Source organism: Polypterus senegalus, chromosome 1, assembly GCF_016835505.1.
Source record: "Polypterus senegalus isolate Bchr_013 chromosome 1, ASM1683550v1, whole genome shotgun sequence".
Classification (NCBI taxonomy): domain Eukaryota; kingdom Metazoa; phylum Chordata; class Cladistia; order Polypteriformes; family Polypteridae; genus Polypterus; species Polypterus senegalus.
This window is the reverse complement of record NC_053154.1, coordinates 217104313-217125052: the sequence shown is the minus strand read 5'-3', so window position 1 is coordinate 217125052 and position 20740 is coordinate 217104313. Positions and strand designations below refer to the sequence as shown.

The following is a 20740-nucleotide window of genomic DNA, read 5'->3' as shown; positions in this document are numbered from 1 at the left end:
AATGAAAAATAGCTTTTTACAAGACTGCTCTGTTTTTAATCTTCTTGTCCATAGAAGCAATCACATTCTAAAAGCTGGGGGAGTTTCATTAAAAATTAATGTACAGTGCTAGTATGGAGGTTCAGTAAATAATTACTGAAAAATAACAATTACCTTATGTTCCGAGGGTGAAATGATTCATACTAACCTGTCTATTTTCTAAATGTTTGTTTAAAAGCATATAAAGCTTATTTTTTAAAGGCAAAACATGCAACATCCTACAATGGTGCAAGCTAATTAAACATTAAATGCAAGAAAGCTTACAAACCTGAGGATACGCACAAATGTATTTCCATGAAGAAAAAGAAAGTTGAAAAATAGGTCCTTAAGTAGTCAAGTGATTATGTTACTCAAAAATGGGGAAAGTTACATGTGCAATAATACTGCATTTTTATAGGTACTAGTGCTACTGCTTCTTTTAAAGGTTGATATATTGCAAAATTGCCAAGTAAACTGAAACACTTTAAAATACACAGTGAATAAGAATTTTATTGAAAAAATCAGTGGGATATTATGTGTCAATTAAGTGCCCTGAACATGGGAAAGGAGCTATATAAACAAAATGTAATATTATTAAAATCACATAAATAAAATATCAATTATGAAATGAATTAAAATTAATACTCAGATGAAAAAGTGAATATCTAATATTTATATTATATATATATATATATATATATATATATATATATATATATATATATATATATATATAGACAAATAAATGCATTATTTAATAAAAGCCATCTAATTATTATGAAATACAATGTTATAATTTAATTTTGGATCAACAATGTAGCTAGCTTACATTTAATTACTGCAGGGTTTGCTTCAAAATGGCCTTATTTTCCAAGTATCATTTTTATTTAACAATGGGGCTTTTCCAAATGAAAAATTTGCCAATGAGCATTTTAATGCCCATGATATTTATTTTAAAATGCCTCTTTTCTTTTCTTTTTTAATTTTATTGCAATCCATACAAAGCAATCAAGTTTTTACAAAAAGAAAAATTGAGTTAAAAACAGATCGATCCCTACCCCTGAGAAAGAGAGCAAGCCAAACGGCGTAAAATTTAAGGCTTGTAAACATACCTAAATTAATACATTCTCTGTGCTTCATGAACTTATCTATAATAATAAAAGGCAAAGCCCTCACTGACTGACTGACTGACTGACTGACTGACTGACTCACTGACTCATCACTAATTCTCCAACTTCCCATGTAAGTAGAAAGATGAAATTTGGCAGGCTTATTCCTTACAGCATACTTACAAAAGTTAAGCAGGTTTCATTTCGAAATTCTACACGTAGCGGTCATAACGGTCGATAACGGTCGACAACGTCCGCCATGTTGAACTTTCTTATTTATGGCCCCATCTTCACGAAATTTGGTAGGCGGCTTCCCTGCGCTACCCGAAACTGCTGTACTTACTTATTTCGATGGTATGACGCCACTGTCGGCCACCATATCGAACTTTCCAACGTCACCAATTTTCAAACTTCCCGTGTAGGTAGAAGGCTGACCCCATCTTCACGAAATTTGGTAGGTGGCTTCCCTGCGCTAACCAAAACCGATGTACGTACTTATTTCGGTGGTATGATGCCACTGTCGGTCGCCATATTGAATTTTCCAAACATCACTAATTCTCCAACTTCCCGTGTAAGTAGAAGGCTGAAATTTGGCAGGCTCATTCCTTACAGCTGACTAATTCTACGCATAACGGTCAACAACATCCGCCATGTTGAACTTTCTTATTCATGGCCCCATCTTCACGAAATTTGGTAGGCGGCTTCCCTGCGCTAACCGAAACCAATGTACATACTTATTTCGGTGGTATGATGCCACTGTCGGCCGCCATATTGAACTTTCCAACGTCAGTAATTCTCCAACTTCCCGTGTAGGTAGAAGGCTGAAATTTGGCAGGCTCATTCATTACAGCTTACTTAGAACAGTTAAGCAGGTTTCAATTCGAAATTCTACACGTAACGGTCATAACGGTCAACAACGTCCGCCATGTTGAACTTTCTTATTCACGGCCCTATCTTCACGAAATTTGGTAGGTGGCTTCCCTGAGCTAACCGAAACCAATGTTCGTACTTATTTCAGTGGTATGACGCCACTGTCAGCCGCCATATTGAACTTTCCAACATCACTATTTCTCCAACTTCCCGTGTAGGTAGAAGGCTGAAATTTTGCAGGCTCACTCTTGATATCCGGAGGAACATTGTGTGTTATGTATTGAATGACTGGGACAGGTTCAAGGTGTGGACTGATAACGGTACAGGAGATAACTATTGACTGATCGGTTCCGGTGAGTGAACGCTGGCGCGACTTGCTGCCGCTACTCACCGGTATTGTTTTATTTCTCTATTGTATTTATTTACACACATATATATATATATATATATATATATATATATATATATATATATATATATATATATATATATATATATATATTAACAATTTAATCCCTTTCATCTTATATCGACACTGTTGGCGATCTGGCGATTTTGCAAGTGTCTGAGTATTTTGGGTCTAGTTCATCTTGCCTGTTTGTTTTGGCTGTGGTTTCCCACGGATTCATTTACCTGGCTGCTTGGCTTACCGGTGTGTTTGTCTGTGTGTTTGTCTGTGATGGGGCCTGGCAGGATTTGCATACTGCTTGTGCGGGTTTGGATTTTTATGTCGTTGGTCTTTCGACCTGGTGCTGGACTTTACCAGTATACAGCTGACGAACTTCTTCGACTTCGTTTTCATCTGGCTGCTCCACCGCCGGCTGTGCTACTTCTCCACCCGGACACCGCTCCCCTCCTTCGCCGAAAGTACATCCACCGGGGCTCTCGCCGGAACTTTCACCATGACAACTCTAAACCAATACCATCCTTCTGGTCTACTTCGTCACTCTTCACGGATTTCCGACAGGGCTGTTAACCACAGCGTTTTAGCCAGCCTGACCAGGTCGGCTAACACTTCTGTTCAGTCTGACAGCACCGGTGTCAACTTCGGTCTGCTTAACATCTGCTCGCTTACAAGCAAGGGACATCTCGTCCAGGATCTCCTCACCGATCCGTAAGTTTGACTTTTTGTGTTTGACTGAGACGTGGCAACAGCCCAATGACTTTTCGCAGCTCAACGACTCCACTCCCCCGGGGTTTGTTTACACCTGCCAACCTCGTGAGTCCAGCCGCGGTGGAGGTCTCGCGGTAATTTATCGCGAATTGGAAAGTCTCGCCGTTATCTGTACCTGTCTTCAGTTCTTTTGAATCCGTTGTTTGTCAACTCTCAGGTCCTGTTCCAACTGTTATTGCTGTTATTTACCGCCTCCAAAGTCTACTTCTGTTTTTATAAGTGATTTTACTGATCTGCTGACCCACTTGGCTACTGTTTCTCCTAATATAATACTACTGGGAGACTTCAACATTCATATGGACAATAGTAATCATCCTCTTACCAAAGACTTTTCATCTTGCCTCGATAGCTTGGATTTTAAACAATATGTAAACTTTCCCACTCATACTAAAGGTCATACTTTGGACCTAGTTTGTTGCTCTGGACTTACTCCTCTCAACTGCAAAGCTGATGAACTGTTATTCTCTGATCATTTTCTTCTTTCTTTCAATGTCAAAATGACCTTTTCTATAACCAAGATCCCTCGAACCATTTCTTTTCGGAATATTAAGAAAATTAATCCTGATATCCTTTCTTCTGCTTTCTCTAGTCTTTTGCATTTTAATGACTTGTTCACCCAAGAGGATTTGGTTACCTATTATAACAATAGTCTCAATAGTATTTTAAATTCTGTTGCTCCACTAAAAACCAAATCTGTATTATTCTCTCAGTCAGCACCTTGGTTTACATCTGAACTCAGGCTTCTGAAAGCAAAAGGTCGACGGCTTGAACGTCTCTATAAGAAAACTGGTCTTACTATCCATAAGGAAATGTTTAATAATCATGCTTTGTATTATAAGGAGTGTATTAACCAAACTAAATCTGCATATTACTCTACCATTATTCGTTCAAATGAGGATTCTCCCAAGTTACTGTTTTCACTGTTCAATTCTTCTTTCAGGTCACCAGATTTTTTACCTGCCCACCTCTACTCATCTTCCTTTTGTGATTCTCTAATGTTATTCTTCATTGAGAAAATTCACAAAATACACCAAGATCTGGCCTCTGATGTCTCTTGTAGTTCTCCTTTGTAATCCCACTCCCATCACACTGTTTTTCTACTTTCCAACTTCCCTCTGTCACTGATATTTCAGATCTCATTTGTAAGTCAAAACCTTCTACTTGTCAGCTCGACCCCATTCCTACAGTTCTGGTTAAAGCTTGTTTACCCTCCTTGCTTCCCTCATATCTGCTATCATTTATTCTTCACTTACCACTGGAACTGTTCCTACTTCTTTCAAAGTTGCTGCCATCACCCCAATATTGAAAAAAACGGGTTTAGATCCCAATAATTTTGATAATTTTGTCCTATCTCCAATTTACCATTCATTTCAAAATTCTCGAAAAGATAGTTGCTGCACAGATCCACTCATATTTAACTAATAATAATCTGTATGAGCGGTTCCAGTCTGGCTTTCGCCTTTCATAGCACTGAAACAGCACTTATAAAAATAACCAATGATCTCCTTATGGCAGCTGACTCCGGTTTACTTTCCATTCTTATTCTTTTGGATCTGAGTGCAGCTTTTGACACTATTTCTCACCCCATTCTACTTAGTAGGTCAGTCTCAATCGGTCTGTCTCATACTCCTCTAGCCTGGTTCAAATCATACTTGTCTGATCGTACTCAGTTTATTCGATTGAAATCATTCACTTCTCAGTCCTTTCCTCTGGTCACTGGCGTCCCCAGGGATCTGTCCTGGGGCCCTTCTTTTCATTATCTACCTTCTCCGCTTGGATATATTTTTCGTAAATATAATATTCAGTTTCACTGTTATGCTGATGACACCCAGCTTTATCTGTCCACCAAACCTGATTCTGCTCTCCCCCCATCCTCCCTCACTCTCTGTTTAGTTGAACTAAATACATGGTTCTCTTTAACTTTCTGAAACTCAACAGCAATAAATCAGAGCTTCTCCTGGTAGGCTCTAAATCAACATTATCCAGAACTAATAGTTTTTCTATTGCTATCAATAACTTGCCGGTCTCTGTTTCCCCATGTGTGAAAAGTTTGGGTGTCATCCTTGACAGTACTCTGTCTTTTAATTCACACATCAATAATGTCACTCGGTCTGCTTATTTCCAGTTGCGTAACATCAATCGTCTCCGTTCCTTTCTTACTCCACAGGCCACTGCAATTCTTGTTCACAGCCTTGTTACTTCTTGGCTTGATTATTGTAATTCACTTCTTTTTGGTCTCTCTCAAAAATCAATTCATAAGCTTCAACGTGTTCAGAACTCTGCTGCCCGTATTATCACCAGGACCCCTTCTATTCACCACATCACCCCTGTTCTCCAGCAGCTCCATTGGCTTCCGGTCAAATATCGCATTAATTTTAAAATACTTCTGTATACATTTAAGGCTATTCATCATCTCTCTCTGATTTGGTACAGATCATCATCCCATCTCGGGGTCTCAGATCCTCTTCTTCTCTTTCTCTCTCTGTCCCTGTCCCCCGTCTTGCCACTATGGGGAGTAGGGCTTTCAGTTGCTCTGCTCCTCGACTTTGGAATTCCCTACCTCCTGAAATAAGAAACATCACCTCTTTCTCTCTTTTTAAGTCTAGACTAAAAACTCACCTATTCAAAATAGCTTATCCCACATAACTTTCTCCATTTTCCTATCTTGGAACTGTTTTATGTTTTATTTTTTATGATCTTGTAAATTACTTGCTCTTTTGCCTGCTTTTTATTTTCTTACTTTTATTATTATTTTTACTGTGTACAGTGTCCTTGAGTGTTCTGAAAGGCACTTTTAAATAAAATGTATTATTATTATTATTATAGTTATACTACACAGGAGCACTATAAGAGTGAAATGCTTAAGCCCTTCAGCTATGGTTCTGCATGTGAGTTGATGGCTGCCACTGAATTGTTTGGTTGTTGCTTTCAAGTGTACCGAAATGGCCAAATATTTTACACCTTTCGACAACCGCCAATGCCTCTTAAACATCTGAGATTCACAGGTTGCGATTTCAGTAGTGGACACTATGATGTTTATGAATGTTTAAACTCTCAAAAGCTGGATGTGATTTTATCGATGAAACTGGTTGTGTGTTTACAACGCTTACAGATGCCAAACGTCACTTCAACACAACAAATCCTGCATATACTGTCGTAATTGAAACAAACCATGAAACTCAAACCGATTATGACAGCAGCAATCCAAGCTGTGAGATTTGAGACAAGATTGCTTTTCACATGGCCAACTGTATGTTGCATGCTCAAGAGTAAGCTCAGCGCACAGCTTGGTCATGTTACAACCGGAGGGCCGAACTGACAACATGGTATACAAAGAGATCCTTAAAAAATAATTATTGGCATATTTTCCCTCAGTTTAAAAAGGTTTACTTTTCTTCTTAATAAAAATTTTAATGCAGTACTTCGCCGCTGCGAAGCGCGGGTATTTTGCTAGTTTTAAAATATTACTGATCAGATCCTGCCATGTTTTGAAAAAAGTCTGCACGGATCCTCTAACTGAGTATTTGATTTTTTTCAATTTCAAATAATATAACACATCGGTTTCCCACTGACTTAAAAGAGGAGAGTTTGGGTTTTTCTAGTTTATTAGAATAAGTCTGCGTGCCAAAAGTGTAGTGAATGCAATCACAATTTGTTTGTCTTTCTCCACTTTAAGCCCCTCTGGAAGAACCCCAAACACAGCCGTTAATGGGTTAGGAGGGGTTGTGACTCCAAGGCTGTCTGAGAGGTAATTAAACATTTTTGTCCAGAATAATGTTAATTTGGTGCAGGCCCAGAACATGTGACGCAGTGAGGCTGGGACTTGGTTGCAACGTTCGCAGGTTGGATCATGCCCTGGAAACATTTTGGAGATTTTTAGTCGGACAGATGTGCTTGATATATAATTTTAAGTATAATTGTATGCTTTGCGCATATGGAGCTCGAGTGAATTCTCTGCATTGCTACTTTCCACTCCTTTTCTGATATATTGAGAGATCTTTTTCCTAGTGTCCTCTTATATCTTTGAAAGGGAGGGATTGTAAAATGATTTTATATATTGTAGAGATGGAGTCTAAGTCCTTGAGATTGAGCAATATTTTTTCTAGCATGGATGAGGGTGCAAGATGAGGAAAATCTGGAAGGTTATGTATAACAAAGTTCCTGATTTGAAGATAGTGAAAGAAATGTGTAGCTGGAATGTTAAATTTGGAATGTAATTGTTCATAGGATGCAAAGATGTTGTCTATATAAAGATCTCTAAGCAAGTTAATTCCAATTTTTTTCCAGATATTAAAAACTGCATATGTTAGTGACGATTGAAAAAGGTGGTTCTCTTGCAGAGGTGCCACAGACAGAAGCTTCTCCGTCTTAAGATGCTTTCTACATTGGTTCCAGATTCTACGTGAGTGGAGCACAATTGGGTTATTTGTATATTGCAGATAACGTGTGTTTACTGGAGCACAGAGCAAGGAATACAAAGAAGTACTGCAGGATTTTACTTCTATTGCGGTCCAAGCCTGTGTATGTTCTTCTATTTGTGTCCAGGTTCTTATCGCCTGTATATTTGCTGCCCAGTAATAAAACTGGAAATTAGGTACAGCCATGCCGCCTTCTGCCTTTTGTCTTTGTAGGGTCGCTCTTTTGATGCGTGGATGTTTTGAATTCCAAATAAATGAGGTTATTGTTGAATCTAATTGCCTAAAGAATGATTTATTAATGTATATTGCAATGTTTTGAAATAAAAAGCTTAGGAAGAATATTCATCTTTACAGTGTTAATTCTTCCTGCTAGTGGGAGATGAAGGGTTGACCATCTATACAAGACTTGTTTAATTTTTTCCATGCAGACGGTGAAATTTTGTTGATATAGAGCTTTATGTTTACTTGTGATGTTTACTCCTAGGTATTTAAACTGTTCTGCAATGAATGAATGAAAATGCCTCTTTTCATGATAATATCACTTGTTTAGCAAGGCAAATAGATTAGTTATTTCCTTTCCTATTTTTCTTATATTTAAACTAACAATAAGGGGTAAGTGGTGCAATAGTTGTTTTGCAGACAAAATGTATAGCAATAATTTAACATATTAAAACTGTACTGAAAAACAATAGTATCTTCGATCACCCTTTTCACTGTCACTTATTTGTGCTTTTTCTCGCTCTGTGATCCACCAAGAACAACCTCACAACTCCTGTACAGGGTTGCTATGTGACCTCTACATGAAAGCCACTTCCTGTTTTCTGGAATGTTTTTAAGGCTGGTGTAAGGCAGAGGCTCCCTGTTAGTGTGTAACTGGTCACTGCCACTTAAGACACTTAGTACCTCCAGTCTGAACTGCAGTCAGTCAGCCACAATGTTATTTTATGTCAAATGTGTCATATACTGGGATACTCTGACAGACTGATACTATTCAAAATATTTACATTGATGAAGAGATTCTTAGTAGTCTAAGATCAACTGAGCACCATATCTGCAGAGGTGATCAACTGGAAGTACATTATGTGAAATTTCCAGCTTGGGACATTCAACATTAATCTGTGCCTATGTGATTTCTTCACAGACACCTTCTGTTCAGACACAGGACTCAATCAGTCTTAAATTGCTAATGATTTCATCAACACTTTGAAAAGAATTTGTCTGCCTGAACATATTCAATATATTGTCAGTTCTCTTTATATTTCATCTACATAACTAACTATGTCAAATCTTAACTGCCAAGTCTTTGCCAGTTGGAATGCAAGTAGTGCTAATGATGTTTAGTAAGCAAAAGTAACCAACAGAAAATGATTAACCAACTGAAGACATTTGATTGAAAACAATGAAAAGAGGCATTCAGAAATACAGTAATCCCTCCTGGATCGTGGGTGTTGCACTCCAGATCCCCCCACGATAGGTGAAAATCTGCTAAGTAGAAACCATACGTTTGTATGGTTATTTTTATATATTTTAAGCCCTTATAAACTCTCCCACACTGTTTCTAAATATTCTCCGCACAGTTATACAGTAAACCCTCATTTATTGCAGTTAATCCGTTCCAGACTCTACAGCGATAAATGAATTTCCACCAAGTAGGATTCTTTATTTATAAATCTAATATTTTCGCAGTTAGAGCATAGAAAACCTGTTTACCTTCTAAATACGTTTTTTAACATTATTAGAGCCCTCTAGACAGGAAAGAGCACAGAAAGTCAGAGAGACAGAGAGAGAAAAGCAAACAATCAAAAATCAATATGGGCTGCTAGAGCTTTTAAGTGTGAGAAGCATCGCACGGGAAGCATATCGTATATCATTGAGGAGTTTTATTTATTACGTAATATGTGCTCTGATTGGGGAGCTTCTCAGCCATCCGCCAATAGTGTCCCTTGTATTAAATCAACTGGGCAAACAAACTGAGGAAGCATGTACCATAAATTAAAAGACCCATTGTTCACAGAAATCCGCGAACCAGCGAAAAATCCGTGATATATATTTAGATATTACATTTAAAATCCGCGATGGAGTGAAGCTGCGAAAGTCGAAGCGCGATATAGCGAGGGATCACTGTAAATACCACTGGCTTTAAAAGAACTAATTTGGAGATATTCATCAGTTTGTGAAATAAAAACAGACTTTAAAAGGACAATTTGAAATAAAAACTGCAATAACTAAAAGTAAGGTCATTGTTGAACCAAAATACAATGATGAAATTGTATTTCATAATAATGAGATAGTTTTTATTTCATTTCATTAGGCACTCTTTTCATGATTTATTAATTCACTTATACAGGTTGTCCCCAGGTCACCATAATTTAATAAACCACCAAGAAAAGTAAAATTGCAACAATGCACACTACGAACTGATCGCTGTAAACAGAAGTGAAAACAAAATCAAGCCCAGTGCATTCGTTAACTGCCATCCTACCTTATGCGTCCTGCTCTCTCTCTCGTGCTGCCTGTGTGTGTGTGTGTGTCTCTCTCTCTCTCTCGCGCTGCCTGTGTGTGTCTGTCTCTCTCTCTCGTACACGTGTGCTTGTGTCTCTCTTGTGGGTGTCGTGCTCTCTCTCTCTCGCTGTACAGGAAATGCACAGGGAGAGACTGAAAGCATACAAGCCGAAACGGAAACTGGCTTGTTCATATGCCGAGTGTGTGGTCATGAACCGAGGCAAAAGTTTGGCGAACTTTTTGGTCATAAACCGATTTGTACGTGTACCGAGACGTTTATGTACATGTATATGTGCATATACACACACATATATATATATATATATATATATATATATATATATATATATATATATATATATATATATATATATATATATATATATATATATATATATATATATATATATAATATATATATATATATACATAAAATATATATATATATATATATATATATATTATATATATATACTAGCAAAATACCAGCCGCAGCAGAGAAGTAGTGTGTTAAAGAAGCAATGAAAAAGAAAAGGAAACATTTTGAAAATAACGTAAGATGATTGTCAATGTAATTGTTTTGTCACTGTTGTGAGTGATGAGTGTTGTTGTCATATATATACAGTAATCCCTTGCTATATCGCGCTTTGACTTTCGCGGTTTCACTCTTTTGCGGATTTTAAATGTAAACATATCCAAATATATATCATGGATTTTTCGCTGGTTCACCGCTTTCTGCGGACAATGGGTCTTTTAATTTAGGTTACATGCTTCCTCAGTTTGATTGCCCAGTTGATTTCATACAAGGGATGCTATTGGCGGTTGGCTTAAAAGCTACCCAATCAGAGCATGTATTACATATTAACTAAAACTCCTCAAAGCTATAAGATATGCTTCAGCGTGGCTTGTTTGCTTCTCTCTATCTTTCTCACTCTCTCTGCCTGACGGAGGGTGTGAGCAGAGGGGCTGTTTGCACAGAGGACACGGACGCTCTTCTACAAAATGCCGCTTTATCGCGGTGCTTCTGTATACTTAAAAGCATGTATTGATTTTTTGATTGTTTGCTTTTCTTTGCGAGCGCTCTCTCTGACATTTTCTGCTCCTGACGGCGCTCCTTTAAAGATAAGATATATTTGCTTTCTTTTAATTGTGAGAAAGAACTGTCATCTCTGTCTTGTCATGGAGCACAGTTTAAATGTTTGACTAAAGGGTGTTATTTCATGTCTAGAGGGCTCTAATAATGTTAACAGTGTGGGAGAGTTTATAAGGGCTTAAAATATATAAAAATAACCATACAAACATATGGTTTCTACTTCGCGGATTTTCACCTATCGCGGGGGGGTCTGGAACGCAACCCCCGCGATCGAGGAGGGATTACTGTATATTTACACACACACACATAAACATATATATATACATATCTATACATATACACATACATACATACACACACATATATACACACAAATACATATATTTGTGTTCACTCACTCACTCATCACTAATTCTCCAACTTCCCGTGTGGGTGGAAGGCTGAAATTTGGCAGGTTCATTCCTTACAGCTTCCTTACAAAAGTTGGGCAGGTTTTATATCGAAATTCTACACGTAATGGTCATAACTGGAAGCTGTTTTTCTCCATTTACTGTAATGGAGATGAGCGTGAACGCCGTGGGGGCGGAGTTTCATGTGACATCATCACGCCTCCCACGTAATCACGCAGTACATAGAAAACCAGGAAGACCTCCAAAAAGCGCTGAAGAAAACATGCATTATATAATTGAGAAGGCAGCGAAACAATAAGAAGTGAGCGAGTGACATATACAACCATATTCATGAGTTCTGCTACTTCGGAAACAAAGCACGATGTAAACCTACACTTTAAATTAAGTTCATAGACAGGCTGCTGCTGGCGTTTGTAATTTAGTGCCTGCCCATATAAGGCCATCCGTCAGCGGCAACCCAATAGCAAACTCCCACTAAATATTCACGGGTGAAGGACTGTGCTTATGGAGAGGAAGATGAGATGGTCAGGGTGGTGTTTGACACAAACTCAGCGAAACTGCGAGAGAAAGTTTTAAGTGTCGGGACTTCGGTAACATTAAATACAGCAATGGACATAGCACGAGATGGCACCAGCACAACTGGGAACCTTCGATGCATGTACACCGAGCGGCTCACGTGAACTGACGCAGTGCAGAGATAAAAAGCAACAGTTCCAAAGAGCTGAACAAAACCGAATTACACAATTGAAAAGGCAGCAAAAAATATGAAGCGTCTGATACATAAAAGCATATTCATAAATCCAGCTACTGCGGAAACAAAGCACACGGTGGAAAAAGTCAATGTCCCGCTAAAGGAAGACAGTGTAAAAAAACCCGTGCATGCAGTGTGTCAGGTCTCAGATAAAGAAGAAGACGAGCTGTTTATTGATGCAGTAAGAAACGAATCGATGAATGAAACCTGTTATCTTTACAATGATTGACAAACACGGAATGTAACTTGAACACAACACACCCTACAAATACGAACCTGATTGAAAGAATTAATGATAATCAAATCCTTGATGACAGCAACACTCAGTAACACTCACAAAACAAATACTGTATATTGACAGTCATGTTACGTTATTTTTAAAATGTTCCCTTTTCTTTTTCTAGCTTTTTTAACACACTTCTTCTCCGCTGCGATACGCGGGTATATATATATGTATATATATATCCCGATCTACATACTCGAATAATGGATACTTTATTCGCCATCAATGATTGTTTTGGTAAAGCCATACTCCGTGTATTCATTAGATGAACGGTAAAAAAGTAAGAGCGAGGGGAGGATGACTTATTGAGGCATGCAGGCTGTAGTGCGCGTCAACTCTATCTGAATTGCGCGATCACATTTGAAAAAATACAGTAATCCCTCCTCGATCGCGGGGGTTGCGTTCCAGACCCCCCCGCGATAGGTGAAAATCCGCGAAGTAGAAACCATATATGTTTGTGTAGTTATTTTTATATATTTTAAGCCCTTATAAACTCTCCCACCCTGTTAACATTATTAGAGCCCTCTAGACAAGAAATAACACCCTTTAGTCAAACGTTTAAACTGTGCTCCATGACAAGACAGAGATGACAGCTCTTTCTCACAATTAAAAGAAAGCAAACATATCTTATCTTCAAAGGAGCGCAGTCATAAAGGAGCGCGTCAGGAGCAGAAAATGTCAGAGAGAGCGCTCGCAAAGAAAAGCAAACAATCAAAAAATCAATACATGCTTTTAAGTATACAGAAGCACCGCGATAAAGCGGCATTTTGTAGAGGAGCGTCCGTGTCCTCTGTGCAAACAGCCCCTCTGCTCACACCCCCTCCGTCAGGCAGAGAGAGCGAGAAAGATAGAGAGAAGCAAACAAGTACAGCTCGGGAAGCATATCTTATAGCATTGAGGAGTTTTAGTTAATATGCAATACATGCTCTGATTGGGTAGCTTCTAAGCCATCCGCCAATAGCGTCCCTTGTATGAAATCAACTGGGCAATCAAACTGAGGAAGCATGTAACCTAAATTAAAAGACCCATTGTCCCAGAAAGCGGCGAACCAGTGAAAAATCTGTGATATATATTTAGATATGCTTACATTTAAAATCCGCGATAGAGTGAAACCGCGAAAGTCAAAGCGCGATATAGCGAGGGATTACTGTATATCTTTTCAAGTTCTATTTAGTCCATATGTGTCAAACTCAAGGGCCGCGGGCCACATCCGGCCCGGCGTGTAATTATATCCGGCCCGAGATCATTTTATATACTGTATTATTGTTATTAATGGCCCGGGTATATGAAGCGCTGGTAACAGAATAAACTACAGATCCCATAATGCAGTGCTTCAGCTGCCTTGCCGAACACTTACCGCGTTAATCAAGTCTAGCTTATGATGCTGCAAGTTATTGCGAAGCTAGCTCACACGATGCTGAAGAGAAAAGTTGATTCTGAAAATAGAGCCTTTAAAAACCGATGGGAGGCTGAGTATATGTTTACTGAACACGTGTGCCTCATTTGTAGAGCTAATGTGGCTGTAATTACAGAATTTAATCTAAGACGGCACTATGAGACAAAACATCAGGGTAACCTGAATGCAATGCAGAAGATACAGAAAGCAGAATAATTAAATAAGAATCTGACACTTCAGCGGACGTTTTTACCCGTGCACAATCACAAAGTGATTTCAAGTGAAGCTGCTTTTATGGGAGACACAAATGCACCAGTGCACCTTGCCCCACTTTCCCTGTTGCCAAGTAATGTTAAACCAAGTCGTCACTATGGTGTTCCCAAATACGCACTTTGCTGATAAACTGAGCGCACTGCGCACTGAGTTTGCACGGCGCTTTGGTGACTTTCAAGAACAAAAAAGTCTGTCTACATGCGGCTCGAACCTTGTGCATGTTTGGTACCACATATCTGTGTGAGAAGCACTTCTCAGTGATAAAGACTAACAAAACAGCACACAGGAGTCGCCTCACTGATGAGCACCTGCAATCCATGCAATGGAGAACCTTCCAGAAGGACAACCATATCTGCAGCAATCCACCAATCAGGCCAGTATGGTAGAGTGGCCAGACAGAAGCCACTCCTTGGTAAAAGGCACATGACAGCTCGCCTGGAGTTTGCCAAAAGACACCTGAAGGACTCTCAGACCATGAGAAACAAAATTCTCTGGTCTGATGAGACAAAGATTGAACTCTTTGACTCCAGGCATCACGTTTGGATGAAACCAGGCACCGCTCATCACCAGGCCAATACCATCCCTACAGTGAAGCATGGTGGTGGCAGCATCATGCTGTGGGGATGTTTTTCAGCGGCAGGAACTGGGAGACTAGTCAGGATAAAGGGAAAGATGACTGCAGCAATGTACAGAGGCATCCTGGATGAAAACCTACTCCAGAGCGCTCTTGACCTCAGACTGGGGTGACGGTTCATCTTTCAACAGGACAACGACCCTAAACACACAGCCAAGATATTAAAGGAGTGGCTTCAGGACAACTCTGTGAATGCCCTTGAGTGGCCCAGCCAGAGCCCAGACTTGAATCTGATTGAACATCTCTGGAGAGATCTTAAAATGGCTGTGCACCGACGCTTCCCATCCAACCTGATGGAGCTTGAGAGGTGCTGCAAAGAGGAATGGGCGAAATTGGCCAAGGATAGGTGTGCCAAGCTTGTGGCATCATATTCAATAAGACTTGAGGCTGTAATTGCTGCCAAAGGTGCATCGACAAAGTATTGAGCAAAGGCTGTGAATACTAATGTACATGTGATTTCTCGTTTTTTTTATTTTTAATAAAATTTGCAAAAGCCTCAAGTAAACTTTTTTCACATTGTCATTATGGGGTGTTGTGTGTAGAATTCTGAGGAAAAAACTGAACTTAATCCATTTTGGAATAAGGCTGTAACATAAAATGTGGAAAAAGTGATGCACTGTGAATACTTTCTGGATGCACTGTATAAAGGTTTGGGGCAGCCACCCGTATATTGTTTTTCCCAGCTGCAAAAGGGTTTTAAGGATCAAATACACAATGTGCATATCACAGAGTCCAAAACAGAACTGGCTATAGTAGCCCAAGATGGAGGCTTTAAACGTCAGGAGAGGAACTGATATCAGCAAAGGGGCCAGAACCAGAAGTGACGTCATCAAAGGGGCCGGCTTCGGAAGTGACATCATCAAAGGGACGGGCTTTGGAAGTGACGTCTTCTGAGGTGCCAGAACCTAGCAGGATTTCCCGGGAAAGGTCTGTAGGGAACTGAGAAAGACAGTCAGCGCACTCCGCCGCCCCTGGGTTGGATGTTTTACTACATTTACTCAAATCCTTTAGCTGCTTCCTACTCGCACGTGTGTGACAAGGCCCCTCCCTCAGCCCAGACCCATCGGGCTGGGCATCCTGCACCAAGGGCACGAGAGAGAGCATCAGCATTGGCATGGAGAGAACCCTTACGATGAATAAGCGAAAACTTGTAAGGCTGAAGGTCAAGAAACCACCAATCCAAAGAAACATTTCTTGGGATTAATACGAAGCCCGGCTTCTCCTAGTGTCCGCAATACCGCAGTGACCTGCTGTACGTGTTCCTTCCAAGTGCTGGAATAGATGACGACGTCATCCAGATAGGAAGCACTATACGCATTATGGGGTTGGAGCACTTTGTCCACCAGACGCTGGAAAGTCGCAGGAGCCCCGTGTAACCCAAATGGAAGAATACGATACTGCCAGTGTCGGCTAGGAGTGCTAAACGTGGTCTTGACCTTCGCGGAGTCCGTTAAAGGAATCTGCCAGTACCCCTTTGTCATGTCAAGCGTGGTCAAAAATTCAACTTGTCCAAGTCTCTCAAAGAGGTCATCCATGCGAGGCATGGGATAAGCATCAAAAAGGGAGACCTGGTTAAGCTGACGGAAGTCATTGTAAAACCTCCAACTGCCATCAGGCTTACTAACCAAGACAATTGGGCTGGACCAGGGACTATAACTTTCCTCAGTCACTGCTAGTTCTAGCATCCGCTTGATTTCCAGCTCCACTTCTGTTTTCTTTGCCTCAGGAAGTCTATAGGTGCACTCCTGGACTATAACCCCTGGTTCAGTCACTATGGCGTGCGCAATCAGAGAGGTCCTTCCGGGTTTTTCACTCACCACCTCTGAGAGGGACAGGATAGCTGATTCCAGCTCCCATCTTTGTCTATAAGTTCATTCCCCGCCGAAATTAAGGGTGCCTATGTGAGCAAAGAATAAGCAGGGCTGAGCAGAGAAGGGATCTGATTCCCTCTCCTTCCATGGCTTCAGCAAGTTCACATGATAAACCCGCTCAGTTGGTCTACGATTGGGTTGTTTCACCAAATAGTTGACCAATCCTTTTCTCTCCTTAATTTCATAAGGACCTTGCCAATGGGCGAGCAATTTAGAATGGGAGGTAGGAACTAATACCATGGCACGATCCCCCAGCTGGAATTTTCGGAGTGTCGTGCCACGATCGTAATAACGAGCCTGTGCTGCTTGTGCCTCTTCCATATAACTTTTTAAAATAGGTCGGACTATATCGCGTAACTGTGCGATATATTCCAAAATATTTGTAGAGGGAAGAGCCTCTCCTTCCCAACCTTCTTTCAAAATACACAATATACCTCAGGGTTTTCATCCGTATAACAATTCAAAAGGAGAGAACCCCTAGAGGCTTGTGGGACTTCCAGATAGGCAAAGAGAATGAGGGGGAGGAGTTGATCCTAATTACTTCCATCCCCGTTGACCATCTTTGCGAAGCATCTGCTTGAGAGTCTGATTAAATCTCTCCACTAGACCGTCTGTTTGAGGATGGTACACCGTGGACTTTAAATGCTTTATTTTCAGCAACTTGGCCCATTTCCCTGAACGTCTCCGAGGTAAAAAGGTGTTCCTTGGTCCATTAGGACTTCTTTAGGAATACAAACGCGCAAATACTCCTACTAGTTCCCGTGTGATTGCTTTAGATGTAGCTGAGCGCAAGGGGACAGCTTCCGGATATCAGGTCGCATAATCCATGAGGACTAATATATATTTATGTCCTCGGGCTCCAAGGGTTCTACAATAATCAACCCCAATTTGTTCAAAGGGGATATCAATTAAGGGAAGGAGAACGAGAAGAGCACGGTCCCTCCTATATACACACACACACGCGCATATATATATATTTTATATATATATATTACTGTACATATATATATACACACACGATATATATAAATATATATATAAATGTAAATTGCTTGATGGCAATTTAATTTTTTAAGAAAATGTCAGTTTTAAAAATATGAAAGGGTTTTCTATTTTTTTTGTTTCACAAATTACTCATCTATCCATCTAGCCACCCATTCACACATTTTCTTTACCCACTTATCCAGGGCAGCTCGAGCCTATTTCAGCAAACACTGGATACCGATATTGAATAATAATATAAAACAAGCATATTATAAATGGCATTAAATAAGCAATTTAAAATATGTCAAGATTGTAATGTGTAAGTTCAGTGATTAGGCTGCAGTTTTGGGAGTATTTCTGCTCCTTATATTAAGAGAGATCATAATAGGTACATAAAAGATCCTTCTAAAACCACTCGTGATGGCCATACACAGCATGCAAAACAAAAAAAGAAACTGTGGGGAAAAATGCATAAATATCTAACTATCCAAAATGAAAATAAATGCAAAGTCAAAGTAAGAAAATTATAACAAAGAGAAACAGTACTACAATAAAAGTAAAACTATGTAGCTACACCTGCAGAAAATAAAGAAATTGGGGTGATCAGCAAAAAAAGAACCTCCGTGAAGATGAGTGTGGTGCAACCTGGAATTTGGAAGACCACCCATAAAGGGCTTGCATAGCTTGGTAAACTTTTAAGACATTCATATCACTTGTATGTGAAAAACAATATAAAAAATAAAACAGGGTTAAGAGGAGTCAGGCAGTTTTATCGAGTACAAGTGTTCTTTCAGGGTCTGTACTGTTAAACATAAAAATATATGCTCCCCAAATTTTTCCACCTAACTCAGCGGAGCCAGTCCTGTTTCTAATTGTTTTCAGTACAGGTGTTTTACCAGAAATATTGTGCAGTGGCTTGTTATTTTTGATATCTTCAATATTACCAAAGGCAAAAATAAGGAAATTGTGGAGAATGGTAACACCTGATATTGTAGTAACATCTTATTAGTGTATCATATGCCTCTAGAATAAATCAAGTGTGGATGAAAAAAATACTAAAAAATCTGAAGAATACAGAAGATGAGTTTAAAGTGAAAAAAGATGTAGAAAAGACAAAATACAAGTGACACTAATATTAAAGAAAAGAAAAATCAAAGACATTAGGATTATATAGTGTCATGTGAAACTGTTAAACAACTAAAACTATTTAGAAGGAGTTGATAAGACAGACAGACAGATCGGTAGATTTATGCAAAAAAGGGATTAAACATAAGAGACCAAGGGTTTAAATATAAGAGATCAAGAATTAGCCAGAGAAAAGTTTAAATATAAGACCTCAACATCTAAAAAACAGTGACATGAAAAAAATTGCAACAGAGTCTATTTCTGTAGCACAGAAAAATAAGATTAAACCTGCAGAAAAAAGATATTTATTGTATAGGGCAGCACGCAGTCCGTCTTACTGCCATTTTCTTTTAGACAAAAATCATAAGCAATTATAAGGCTGGTGATTTCACACTTTTTATGTAACTTTGAAGAACCTGCCTCACTTCCTTGGACACTGATGTGTGAAAGCTACTGGCCTCCTGTTATCAAATTACCAATCTAACAAAATTCTTATAGAAAATTGCCCGATTTAATCCTTAAAACTGGTTTAAAATGTATTGAGCTTATCTGTCAGTCAGTGGTGATGATATCACTTGTATTTCTTTTATATTTTTATTAGTAGCTTACAAGCCCTGCCTCAAGCTCTGTTTCCAATTTGTTTCCAGTTTCTGTGTCTGATCTTTTCTAGTCATATCTGAATATTTGATAGTTTTTCTGTCATTTGAACTAAGTGCAACAACTGTATTTCAGGTTTGTAGGGAAGGTCTTGAGTTATCCAAGGTTTTTGATTTGAAAATTACCAAATCTTGGTGGTAGGGACACAAATATGCATACAGAATTTGACTCTCTAATACAAGTACTAATGTTAGAGAAGACATCGCTGAACATATCCTCATTTCTCACGTTAGACACGTTTGACCAGCAATAGACTTTTTTCACACTGGCCATAATGCTAATGAGGAAATAAAAATTAGTATTTTTCTAGACTGCAAAATCATGCTTTTATGGAGCAAGCTTAACAGGAAAGTAATTTCAATACATATATCAAATGAGGTGACATTATGGAGGGGGAGGCAACTGGAAGAGGAAAAAGGCAAGGAGTAAGCAATACATCACATCAGCCTATTCAAATGCATTGTTACAATTTTAAATTAGCATATTATTAAAACAATGTATTTAAAACCATGTTACTGTGAAGTTATATATTGCTATTAGGTACTACAATTTTGCTTTCTTAATGTTATCTTTTTAAATGCAGCTTTATCCAGAAATTTGGCTTATGTAAATTATATATGGAACTTCAATTTTTTTATATGAAGGTAAAAGTTTATTCAATAGGGACATATGATATATGATAATATCTAACTAAGGGTTTAGCTAAGGGTTCTATCAGATAACAGGGTAGACTATTATCATACTGTAGACCTCAAATATAGGTGAAGCAGGAGGGACCTTACTGTATGTAATAGATTATGAAAGATGAAAGAAGAACAAACAGTATGTAAAACACTGTAATGTACTCTGATTCTATCATCTATCTGTACTAAACACATAATGGATTAATATATTTTTGCATTTGTTTATTGCACACTATATGGTGTGTGTACCAAATGACTGAAAGGAGAAAAGGCTACTTTTTTTCCCATTTGATAGACTTACCTCCTATCATAAATTACAATCTCAACAATCAAGACAGACAGAACAACGCAGAACTATTTTACCTTTTGTGCAGTTTCTTCCTGGGGTACATGACTTTCAGATTCTGATACCAAATTTTCTTTTACTGAACTGTCATCATCCACCTTAAAAAAAAAAAAAGCAAAAATTTAAAACTGATATTTGACCAA

General features: G+C 38.9%; 1 protein-coding gene across 5 annotated transcripts in view; it reads right to left on the bottom strand.

The window, feature by feature from the left end:
* The window catches only part of LOC120539251 (serine-rich coiled-coil domain-containing protein 2-like), a 198323-nt gene that overhangs the window by 47892 nt on the left and 129691 nt on the right, over positions 1-20740 (bottom strand). For all 5 annotated transcript variants that reach the window (XM_039769151.1, XM_039769184.1, XM_039769175.1 and 2 more), the window contains exon 7: positions 20615-20695. In XM_039769151.1, coding sequence (XP_039625085.1) covers positions 20615-20695 — 81 coding nt within the window. The remainder of the gene's footprint in view (positions 1-20614; positions 20696-20740) is intronic.